The sequence below is a fragment of the Anneissia japonica genome, unplaced genomic scaffold (genome assembly GCF_011630105.1).
Source record: "Anneissia japonica isolate Jap-2015-1 unplaced genomic scaffold, ASM1163010v1 scaffold287960_len3192837_cov198, whole genome shotgun sequence".
NCBI lineage: Eukaryota > Metazoa > Echinodermata > Crinoidea > Comatulida > Comatulidae > Anneissia > Anneissia japonica.
The window spans coordinates 3,098,791-3,111,848 of NW_022712725.1; the positions used below are offsets into that span (position 1 = coordinate 3,098,791).

General features: G+C 33.8%; 2 protein-coding genes across 2 annotated transcripts in view; one reads left to right on the forward strand and one right to left on the reverse strand.

The window, feature by feature from the left end:
- LOC117108016 (deoxyribonuclease-1-like) overlaps positions 1-1,507 on the reverse strand; it is a 6,251-nt gene extending 4,744 nt beyond the window's left edge. Inside the window, exons 1-2 of the mRNA XM_033249852.1 lie at positions 1,301-1,507; positions 491-579 (exon numbers count right to left, since the gene is read on the reverse strand). Of these exons, the coding sequence (XP_033105743.1) occupies positions 491-579; positions 1,301-1,441 (230 nt within the window). The 5' untranslated portion in view covers positions 1,442-1,507. The remainder of the gene's footprint in view (positions 1-490; positions 580-1,300) is intronic.
- A 6,077-nt stretch (positions 1,508-7,584) lies between these two features.
- The window catches only part of LOC117108048 (extended synaptotagmin-2-A-like), a 48,789-nt gene continuing 43,315 nt past the window's right edge, over positions 7,585-13,058 (forward strand). Inside the window, exons 1-2 of the mRNA XM_033249896.1 lie at positions 7,585-7,962; positions 12,133-12,174. Of these exons, the coding sequence (XP_033105787.1) occupies positions 7,636-7,962; positions 12,133-12,174 (369 nt within the window). The 5' untranslated portion in view covers positions 7,585-7,635. The remainder of the gene's footprint in view (positions 7,963-12,132; positions 12,175-13,058) is intronic.

Consider the following 13,058-nt stretch of genomic DNA (forward strand, 5'->3'; position numbering starts at 1 on the left):
TTATTATAATATATAATAATAATAGTAATAATAATAATAATTAATAATACCGGTAATAATAATAATAAATAATACCGGTAATAATAAGTAAATAGCAATAAATTGGCGGACAAAAGGACCAAAATATAAAAGTCGTATCGGACATAATCTATCAAAACACCAGTGTGTGTCTTAGAGTATTTTGACTGAATATCGTATATGCCTGTGATAAACCAACGGGCGTTCGTATCCAAGCGGCAGGCATGACTCTTGCCTTAATAGTAAGATATCCCAGTTAAAATCCCGCCGAAGGCACATTTTCAAACAATAGATAAGGAACTTTTTCGTTTGATTAGATATCCAACACATTTACATTATTGTTTATATTTACATTATTGTTTGATTAAAAGAAGTATCCACACGTGCTGTCTAAATGTATTATTATTTTTTATATCAAAATTAACATCAAAAGTATTTTAAAACATTTCATATAATTATATTGATCACTTACTCATTTACTTCGTTTAAAAGTTCAATAATGCTTTTACCACTGCTGTCTCGAATCTCTTGGATAAGTACAAGATCATACCTTAAAATAATCTAGAGTAAATCAATGTTTACTATGTTTTATATGGAACTTGATAATGGCAGGTAACAGTTGTAATTTCACTGTTTCCTAATAATGATATTTGAGGAGAACGATTCGGACTTTAACTTAAGTCTAGATCAGAAAATTACTGACGTACTGAAAATTGCAAGTGCTTTCTTGGGATGTAAGGACGCAGGAAGTTGGCCCATTGAGATAACTGTTTAGTGGTTTGTAGCTACATACGCCTATGCATGACTATAATTCAGCTATTCTTTACTTTCGCATTAAAAAGTGTACACGTAATATTGTAGATAATCGAATACTGATGCATCGGTGAGCGCCTTAACATTAAGCCTGCGTCAACACAAACAGAGCAAGTTTCAAATCGTTTTGTGTTAGGCCTCGTATATTTTCATTGAAATAAGTGACCCATAAATTTTAGATCAGCAAACGCGTCACAAATTAATGAAGTATTATGAGATAGATGAAAAGAAAGTATCTTTGGTCTTCTCAGATAAAATTTATTTAAAAAATATACCTATATATTATGTGTTTATAATTGGTCTATTTTAACAGCATAGGCCTATACCTACCATATTCAAGAAAGTCAACAAAATTTTGTGTAGACCTAGGCCTACATTATTGTATGTATTCAGAGCATGCTTACAGACGGTTAAAATGAAGCCCGGTATTAGTTATTGGCCAACACAGGAAAAGATAATTATAACTTACGTCAACCAGAGTATCGACAACTTCTGGTTTGTCCATTTTTGAAACACCAAAAGTCTGAATGTTGAAAGCCGAAAACCTCAAGTCTCCAAGGCAATTCGATACCAGGATGACCAATAGGGCCAGATATAAAAGTTTGCTCATTTTTAGACTATACCGTTTGTTTGGAGCTAGCTAACGTCTGTTCTCTTCTGTCTGTGCATTTACGAAGCGTAATAATATTAGCCTACAGCCAATATATAGGCCTATATATATATATAAATCTTATCGGAAACTAAAGATAGAGTCGAAATGTAGTGCATATGTTCAATTAATTTTCTTTTATAATATCTTCATGGATTGAGTATCAGTAGGTCAATGTCTGATTAAATTACAGAACTACGTTATTGAGCTTATTTAAAGGCTGTGTTAATTAATTAGGGCATGCCTTTATTAGTATTGTTGCTATCGCTATCAGTAGTCTGGTTTGAAGTATTCTGTCTGTTATAAATATATATACCTGATAATGATGACGATGGTGATAATGATGATTGTGATTATATCATTATGAAAACAATGAATGATGAAGATGCTAATGATGATGATGATGATAATGGTGATCATGATAATGATGACTGTGATAATGACGGTGGATATAGTGATGACAATAAGAACAGGCCTACATTAATTATAACAATAAATAATAAATAAATCGCCAAAAACCAATTTATTACCCACAACCATCTCGTTGTTTATTAACAAAGCTTCACGTTGAACACTAACCCACGTATTCTAATCTGAACAAATACTATTGATTGTATTCCATATGGTGCAAGAAATTATTATTTTCTTTTAAAACTCACTTGAGTATGAACTACTGTTGTATTTTTATTATTATTCTTATTAAAAAATGAATTATTAAATTTTCTGATTTTGTTTGAGAATTTATGTATTCCAAATGATGTTACATTTTTTGTATTTACCGTTGTATTCATTATAAGGGAACAACTTTACTCAATCGAAATTAAAAACTAGACGTGTTTTCCTCTACAAAGATGTTAAATAAAACAAATAGAGATTGCAATAATAATATATGCACATATATATTCTTGGGCAAAAACAATAAAAAAATATTAACATTATTATTATTCAAGATCATCATTATTACTATGTTATTAGTATTATCATTATTATTAATTACAAATTATTATTTTCTTTTATAATCATTTATCGTAATGATAGGCCTAATTCTTTTTTTATTATTGTATATTAAGAGACCAAAAGTACTTCTTCGCAATGAAAAACTAAACGTGTTTCCCTCAAGGTTAATATAACAATTGGAAACTATAATAGTATTTAATATAGATTTTTTTCGCAATAATTAAAAAAATATTATTTTTGTAATGTCATAATTACTATTATTAATATTACTATTATAATTATTATTATGACTATTATTCACATTAAAATATTCATTGTTATATAACAAAAATGCATATACTTAGATAAAAATATAAAACCAGTTACGTTAGCTTTAAATATGGCCTACAAATACATAATTAAAAAGCAGTCATATCAACAATAACATTCATTTTTTTGATGACATACGTAATATTTTATTTTGTCATTTGGAATGGTCATCGTTAAAATTCATGTCATCAAATCAAGTCATCAAATCAAATATGCTTTATTCATTTTGTAATAGTAATAGTAATAATAATACAGAAATTTGCCGAGCCGTGTAAAATCTAAAACAAAAATACACGAAAATTTCATTCCTAGTCAAGAAACACAAAACTTTAAAAAAATACAATAAGGGCAAATATACAATCACGCATTGCAACAATTTGTTATCGCATACTTAAAATGTAATAAGATAGGATAAAAATGTTTAAAATTTTATACATATTTAAAATTGTGGATTATATTGCATGAAAGGGAGAAATACTGTAAACTGTTTATCGTTTAAATGATTATATTACTTTTGACATTTCTTTTTACCTGTCTTCGTTACACGTATAAGACGATTATATTGCAATGAGAAAACCAGATGATACAAAAAAAATGTAAACGTACAGTAAGTTTGTGTACAATGTAGGTGTAACGAACACTAATGATAATACATTATATGTCATTTATCATGCTTATCGTAAGGATAATATTTACATTCGATAAAAGAAATAAAATTTATAATTACATCCCCACATTGTGAGAGTTACCGTACTTAAAATGATAATGATGATTTAGAGTATGGAGATTACAGACAGGCTGATTTGTGATAGCAATGATAGGCCACACGCGGATGTCCTAAATTATTTCTAATATTCACCTTCCAGCAAAACCTGAAGCATTCATATGCAACACCGACCACAGAGTCAGAGTAGGAGGTCTATATTAGTTAAAATCTTTCTGTTTTTTTGTTTTTTTGTGTATTTTCCTTTTGTCTTTGTGTTTGTTTTGTTTGAAGTAGTGCGGGATTCAAGGGTTTACACTGTATATACAGGATTTCATATTCACTTATACACGCCATTGAAACAGAGTAGGCACACTGTTAGGATTGCTCTTTGGTGCCAGGCGAATAATGTACAGTGTTGTTGAACTAGCAGCAAACGTTACTCTCCGATGGGTCAATATCAGTAGCGAAGTAACTGGCATTCTGTTTTGATTTATGATTTTACAGAGTCCGGTTGAGAGGTAGGCTACATAGTAACCCAAAATAATGAAAGGAATTATGGTATAATTAATATTTAGTTATTTATTCAACAATATTTCACGCGGGGGCTTACACAAAGCTGACTCAAAGAGGCCCTCATAGGCCTAATACAGTACATATCAAATAGGTAGGTAAATATAAAAATACTATAAGGAAAATATAAAATTTCTATAAAATTACGTCAGCATGACAATCTATGAAGACAGCGCGATTTGAGACTTTATAGCTTCAATAAAAATAAGTACAGTAATTATGTGAGTATATTTTTATATTTTATCCTGAGACACATTTTCTTCCACAAATTTACTTTTCTGCATTATACGTTATCTTCCTTGAAGCAGAGACAACCTTGCTTATCGAACAGAGTAGAGTGGCCATTGTGGCGGTCCTGGGACCACGCTCCCGTAGAAGGTCATCTGTCATTATTATTTTAGGTAGCGCCTTTATTTACCCTAACATCTGAGCATCATGTGCATATCCCAACATACTTATAGATGTAGTACTGTACTTCATTTGTTTGTTTATATATATACTATTCTATATAAAGTAGAACCCTTATTAAGTGGAGGTTAATGTATTGCCCATACCCGATCATTTAGGAAGGAAAAATACTTTTTTTTTTACCCTAGCTATACTACTACACCTAAAACGAAGACATATATAAAAGCTATCCTCCCGATTGCTACAAACTAACTTCAGTAAATTGGCCAACCTGAATATGATATGAGAGAGGGCGGACTAGTTTACGGTTAAATGAAATGATTGAAGAGTCTTATAGTGTACAAAACAGATAGAAGACAGTAGGCCTAGGGTGACCAAAGTGTATTGATGAATATTGCGTTCGAAATGTTTGTTTATCATAAATTATTTTAATGTAGGATAGTATTTTGTTTAATAAGTACTGTATTAATAAATATTACCATATAGCCCATGTTTAATATTTAGAAAACGTTGAAGTTACCCTACAATGACAAGTACCGGTAGGCCCGGTCATATTATCTTAGTAGTAAGTCTACTAATACCAGGTGAATGATTAATTAAAGTGCAATGCAGAGTTTAATGAAATTCTACGTTCTTTAACACTCGCAAACATACTCGACATCTATAAATTAAATCGGCCAGATTGGCTCATTCCAACTGAACGACGATTATTTTCCCGATGAACCAGACCAATTCGCTTCCTATGCTGGTATTAGGTCGACCACAGTTCCGAATTCCTGCAAAAAATAGTAACAGATTCATTGTTATTTTAAGGAGGATTTATGGTAAACATGATTTGTGTTCATCAGAATGAAAACCCATGTAGGTTCGATCTAATAACCCAATTAGTCGGTACTATACAGAGAAGAATACAAATAATTGCTCTTCGTAAGATTCACAGCAACAATCATCGTTACGCATGTTTTTCTCTCCAATCAGTTTGCTCATCCATAAGAGCATTGTTTAATACACAATGGGTTGCATTCCCATCATTTGGAACAGAAAAATAATAAAACGCGCAATTAAAACAAGCATTAAAACTCACCAACTTTTAATTATCAATATCTACAAATATGTATTTCCTTTAAGTCGATCGCCCCTAGTTTCATTCAGGTTTGAGTCGGCGACAGTTCACACGTATTTAAGGTCTTGCATATCAACATAGTCTCTGTAGGGCTGTGTTAAAATATTGCTTAAACAATAGTTATTAAGAAATCTAACTCGTTATATAAACACAATGACATTAGCAAAAGGGGTCTTCGTCCCGCCTCTCCAACCCCTGGACAGACAACAAATCCTAAGAAAGTTACCAATCATTTAGATTAACATGGCCCTCTGGACCCCAGAATAGGCAAGGGAACATCCTCTTCTGAAAATATGTTTTCAATTAAATCAGACCTTATTCTTCAATCGGCACTCCGCTCCCTCCCCGGTCATTGTCCTGGATCCGCAAAAAATTCCAGGTTCTCGATCACGGACAGAATTTCAACTACACAGCAGTCACATCGAGTATGCTAACCAATAGTCCATCCAAGGGTTTGTTTCATATCATTTCACAATCTCCAGGCGTTCAAACTTACCTTTTAAAAAACAGGTCTACCATTTCTTCATAAACATTATCATTATATCGCCATCATTATAATATAACACCAACATCGTTATAATTATCATCGCCCTATAATAATCCCCCATTCCCCTTTGTACACAATGTTAATTATTTAAGCTTGTTTTTGCCAGCCAATGCACATTCTGTAATCACTAAAAATTAATTACTTCTCTAAAATATGCAAATATGCATCAGCACACGTTATACACATAATACTAATTATAACACATAGGCCTTAACGTGAATTGTTTCAGCATTTTGCAAACACAAATAGAACATGGTTTGTTTTAACTCATATTACGAGGACGACGTGTCACTTTTATGCGATTACGAAGCCACTGTCATCTTAGATGTGCTGTTTACCTCAGCCCCCAACCAAGGTGGGGGCTGAGGTGGTTCTGAACTCATCTAGCTTTTTGAAGTATATAAAGTAAATACTTTTAAAAGACAATGTTTTTAAGTTCAGGAGCGGATCCAGCAAAGGTGGGGGGGGGGGCAAACAATTTTAAAAAATGAGAAGAGTTAAAGGGAAGAAAGAAAAAGGGGAAAAAAGAAGTGTACCCATGAGTTCAGTGGCGGATCCAGTAGTGGGCGAAAGGAGAGCTTGATTATTCCTCCATGATTTGACCAATCACTAATTTCAAGTAGGCGTTAAGCATCACACTTTTGGGATCTTATAAAGGTCGATGTTCAATTTACTACGACATCTAATATTACATGGGTCGAGTCGAGGCTTGTCTTGGAAATCACAAATTGGGTCCCAGAAAAGAAGTTTGAGAAGGGGGTCTACGGTACGTACCGAATTCGTTTTTGTTTTATTGGAGAATGATGAGAATTTCTTGGAATAAATTGATGAGGAATGAAGAGGTATAACGGTGTAAATTTGTAAATGAAGAAAGACAATTATTTAAAGTGAGTACATTGGCAGTTAAGATTCTTAAGGCCATGTAGGCCTAATCCGTGAGGATGTTTTAGAAAACTGACATACAGTATGAAAGTAAAATAGGGGAATCCAGAGCTAGGGAAAAGAAAAAGTACTATAGACGACTTAATACTGTCAACTGGGCAAAGGAGAATGGATCTCATTCATGTCGTCAATAATAGAGACTAGGTTCAAAGATATAATTGCCAACGTCAGAATCTGACAAGGTACTTGAAGAAGACTGTGATGTGGTATTTTTCTGATCACAATTTCTCGTTATTTAATTTCCTCATATGGACATTTTCCTTCGAAACATAAATAAATATTTCATCACTATATTTGTTTTTGGTTGTTTCTTCTTTGTTGAGTTTATGCACTTTTTTTAATAAACAAAAATATGATTATTCTAACGTAAGAAATTATTATCAAAACACAACGAAGTTCAGGTTCAATTTATGGAAGCCTTATTGGACTTTTGTTGAACAATAGCGCCCCCACATGAAACAATCAGAAGCTGGCCTGACCTGGATGAGGTTATTTGAACGCTTCACCGCGCTCGAGTTGATGCATAGAGATTAGTGTAGCAGAACAGAATGCTCCATCAACAATAAGTTAACGAAAACGCATGTTGAATTGTGATGGAGGCTTCTACTTCTGCAGATTCAGGTTTAAATTCAAATTTAGACGATGAGACAACGCCAGAGCATAAAGAACCAACAAATGATGCAGTAGATGACCTTTTGCCAATTCTCAAGAAGTATGTAGGGGTATTTTTCATGCTGTTTTCAATTTGGGTGTTGGGATGTTATGGCTTCAGCAGCAGTTGGGTGTTTATGATAACGATTGTACTGATGCTTCGCGAGAAAGCAACAAAAAGAAAAGAAGTAAAACTTTTGGTAGCCAGGCAGGCAGTTACGAGTGAAAGACAAGTAATTGAAGCTGCAGTTCAAGAACTACCATCGTGGGTGAGTGCCATTACATTGCTTAATCAAAGTGCTTCTCAGGTTGTGTCAAAAGTTGATGATGTAGGCTATTGATTGTTGTTGCTGAACTGAAGAATACTTTCTTTGGAAGAAGGTGCGTGGATGTGCAAACATGGACGAGGCCAAGCTTAGACCCTTTTAAGTTTTAGGCTCTAAAACTGTGGCTGAAAAGAGGGGAGGGGGGAATAAAGTGTCATAACAACTCTGTGAGTAGACCTAAATGTAAATCACAGCATTTGGTTAATAGCCAGGGCAGTGGCGGCCTCCAGAGAATTGCTGACAGTGGTCCAGCCAGCGACGCATCTGGCCATAACGATAAAGTCTGACCAAGGTCCGACAGTAGCAGCCAAGGGTAGACCTTGTTCATTGCTCTACAGTGGCATATAATATTCTGGATAATCACTTTAATATTTTTGGTTCAACGACCTCGTCATGATGGTGGACAATGGTGGGGAGGGGAAGGGGAGGCAGGTCAGGCCAGTCCAGTGGGGAGAAAGATCTTTGGACTCTGGTATAGGCCCCCCCTAATTGGCCTTTGTAAAGCTGAATGCTCTCCACTAAAATTGTACCTTGTATTAACAACACCTGAGAAGTAAATATACCTTGTACGTTGGCTTTGTATCTTCTTGTTTCTTCTGAAATAGACTGCTAGGGACTATGTGCGGGAAGCAGATGAGAGTGGTTTACGCAAGGGTTACTGTGGGGGAGTAAATGTCAGTCCTAAAATAATAATGTAATTTAATAAATTCTTTCATCTTAAGGGAGACTAATTGCAGCTCTGGGGAGACTTGGGCCTAAGCTTCCAATAATAATTCTATTACTAATTGACTTTCAATATTTTCCAACCATTTGCACAAGATGCTCCCTCATTTCAGTCATTTTTTTTATGAAACAAGCATTTTGCAAAATCTGTGTATTAATTATGAATTTATTACTCATTCATTCAAAATGGAATTAAAAAACTAATATGGATCTTGTACCCTCCACCTTGCTCTGGCCACACCCCTTGATTGGTGTTGCCCGTCACCACTCGCATTACGGTCATGCATTCAAATTGTCTGACGTTGCTAATTTGAAATAGGATGATTGTAATATTTATGTAATTTATAAAGTTTATTTTTGGCAATTTTTTAGTTTCTATATATATATATATAAACATGTTTTCTTCTTGGATTGTGTTTAAAATGATTGATAACACAGTCAGTACATGTTTGATGAAGCCCCATTGATTGATGGTGAAAGCTTGTGAAAAATAATTGTCAATAGTCATAAAAAGCTATTTTACTAGTGTTAATTTGTTTTTTACCATTATTATTTTGTGTTATTTGCCATTGGCTGCTGTTATACTATAAATAAAGTGCTGTGCTAATGATAGATTATAGATATTTAATTAAAATCTTTGTTTAGCATTTTATTCAAAGCACAGTCTTTCATATCACGTTTTTAAGCCTGTATAGTGCACATGTACTGTGGCCATATCAGCTTGGTAGGCCTGTATACATCCTTGTCTTTAATCATATTAAAATACATTCTTGCTAGTACAGTAGACAAACAGTAAACCTAAGCAGTTGCCTTTGTTCTACTGTACTATTGTTGTGCGTGTTGAGGTTTGGTTGACTTCTTTTGACTTTCTCTGTATATACAGTATTAGCCTTCAAAATTACCACAGCCTGTCAATACGACAGTGAAAAGAATTCTGGATTATCTGTCGGCTGTGTAGGTTGACTTATTGTACATTCCACTCCAGTTTCAAGAATGTTGGTGTGTAAAATGTCAATCATCAATAGAAAAAATTAATTCATACAGCAGTTCTGTACTCAAAAAATTAGCTGAATTTTACACTATGGTTATAAGTGATGCATTAGCTCCCCTATTGCTTTTAATGTCTACAGATAAATCGCACTGTAGACCTACAAATTACTATGTAATTTATAATATAAAATTTTATTTATGGATAGATAGTGTATATTGTTGGATAGTTGAAAATACAGAAAGCATCTATTATAAATGTGTGTACTAGTTTAATTGTAAAAATTCTGTTTATTGGGCATTTTGTATAACATAAACAGGGTTTCATTTTGTACAGTGTCTTCGGTATTTTACATGACAAGGGAGTATATTAATGTTGTGATCCATTAACTCTATGTTCTATAAAACTGTTGACTGTACTGTTTCATGAATTTATAATATGCTTTTTCTTGGTTGCAAAGTGCCAAAAATATCTCCACAAAGGAACTCTTATGGTTGACACCAAAATATTTCCTATAAAACTCCAAGTAGTAACTTAGTAATTGCACAAGAAAATAATATTTGCATTTCATAATGATATTCTATTATAGTGCACCATATATGGTTTTTGAAGTTACTCAGTTATCCAAGTTTTCTTGATCCTTTTTCTATCATCTCCTAACTTAATTGGATCTATACATCCAGTGGCATTTTATAACATTGGCATATGAAGGGGTCAGGGCTTGGCAGTAAACTAGTGTGAAGTAGTTCTACTATGTGGGTTACAATTCTAAGTAAAAATGACCAATTAGGAAAAGGGATTTAGTTCTGCGTTCTGGAATTTAATTCAACATTCTCATTTTTCACACACCCCCTCCCCTTCCCCCAGCTGAAACAGGCCTACGCCCCTGTTTAGGAAATTTGATTGTGCTGATGTGGGATGGGGCACAACAGGAAGGCCAGGTGGCACATTGTTGTTAATTAGTAAAGTGCATGGGCAATGTGCAATATTTGCTATATAATTAGGTGATGTCTTTTTCAACGACATATATTTTTGGTGTGGGAAAGAGGAAAATTTTTTCTAGAAGGTGTCTCCTTGACTGATTTTCCCCTCCCCCCTCCCCCTTTAGATATTCCACCAATCTCATCATTATAAAGGAGTTAAGTGGTCCTTTATTTTATGAAGCACTAAATAAATTAATATTTCTAAATGTAACCTCAGAAATCTTTAGTGGATACTGTAGTATAGGCCTACTGCAAGCACGTTTACTGAACAGTAATGGAACGCAAACATACTCGACATTCCTATTGAATACCACAGGCATCTTAATTCAAAGCTATCATAATTATGTATGCTTGTATGTAACTATGTTGTGCTGTGCAATATGGTAGTGTCCAGTGGCCGTTCCAGGGTGGGTAAGGGAGTATTTGTGTGTTACCCTACATACACACACAAATTTAAAAGGTCCACTATTTAATTGGTTATTTTCTATAATTAATAGATAATAAATAGTCGGAAATAATGAAGAAAGAACAACAGTATCAAAATTCACAGATCAGTGGATGATTGGTGGCGGGTGGGGGGGAGAATGGAGTGGCCATTTTTTAAAGTCAAAAAAAAGGGGAAAAAAAAGAAAAGGAAATTACTATTTCCGGGTGTCTAGAAAACAGAGATTCCCCAGGCGTATGCCTGTACCCCACTTGCGTAGTGTTGTCTTTTGATCGCCCTTCCCCCCCCCTCCACCCTTCCGACATCTTTGTCTGTGCTCCTACAGATTGAATACGAATCAAATTATAGTGATAACAGCATACACTCTTTGATATTCTACTGTAAAGGGCCCATTGGTTAATACATTAGTGGCAATCGATACTTTAATTTTATTGAAATGCATCAGCACTTTCTTGCCCCTGGGCCATGTGATCCAGTGAGCGCTGAGAGGCCGGGGTAACCGGGGCAAGTTCCCTGCAGGGACTGGGATAACTAAGTAAAAAATCATAAAATTAAATAAATATATAAAAATGATTTAACATATACATTCATCTAGTATCATTCATGTGTTTTCCCAAGAGAATTGTATAAAGCTGACCGCTTATCGATGATATATCGTAGTTAATCGCTTCTAATTATTTTTCATGAATATTTTCATTGCTTCTACTACTCTAGAATTATGTTTTACAATGTATCATATAGTTAATTTTTTACGTTATTAATTAATAAAGGCTTGAACCCTGGGATCAAAGGGCAGAACCCAAAACAATGGGCCTGGGCAGCGAAGATGCAGCGGGGCCCAGGGCATTTGTACAGTAATTATTAAATTCATTATTTTGTAATGCTTCTTGTGATGCTATTATCAAACATTATAGCACAGCGTTATTATGTATTCTTCATATTTTTTTAACACTGTTTTGATTTTTTTTTTTTAGGTTTACTTTCCTGATACTGAAAGAGCTGAATGGTTAAACAAGGTACTTTATTGCATGTCTTAATAACTCTTGAATGTTAAGTATAAATGAGAGCAAGTTTGTATCTAGCTGTAATGCAAAAAGAAACAAGTTCACAACATGACAATGCTGTTCTTTCGTGCATTTATTGTTTAAGATGCTTTGTTCTACAGTAATAACTGTATGCATTTGAATAAACGCCCGGGGCATTTATTCAAAGCAGGGCATTCAAATAAATACAGTATGTTGTCCTTAAAATGAGGCATTAACCTGTGTGCATAGTGCACATGTGCATGAAATACTGTAGTACTTCAGCACTGTACACTAGTCAAAAAGACTAGGTTGTGTCATATGACTGACAGTATATTGCACTTCAGCCGCCAGATGTCCCCAGGGGCCTAATGTTGATTTATGTTGAACAGAATTTACATTTAATAACTAGATTCCAATATTTTTACATTACAATTTACATAATGAAATGGATTATAACTAATACAGAATTTTAGCAGTGTATTTCTTTATTTTGTTCAATATGTAATTTGCACCAAAAAAAAAATAAAAATAAAAAGAACATGCTAATTGCAAGTATGGTATTCAGTTTGTTACAATTTGTAAAGTATGTATTTTGCAAGTATGGAATTTAATTGATTTAATATTACTTCCTATGACTGACAGTAGGTTGCACTTCAGCCGCCAGATGTTCCCAGGGGCCTAATACTAATTTATATTGAAAAGAATTTACATTTAATAACTAAATTCCAATATATATTCCAATATTCCAATATTTATCTTTTCATTAATTCATTTTTATATATTGTCAGTTGTTGTCTTGTAACTGTTGTACGGGTCGAACCTCTCCTGCGCGAGAGTGTTCCTCTGTTATAAAAGAGAGAACCAATAAATCTTAT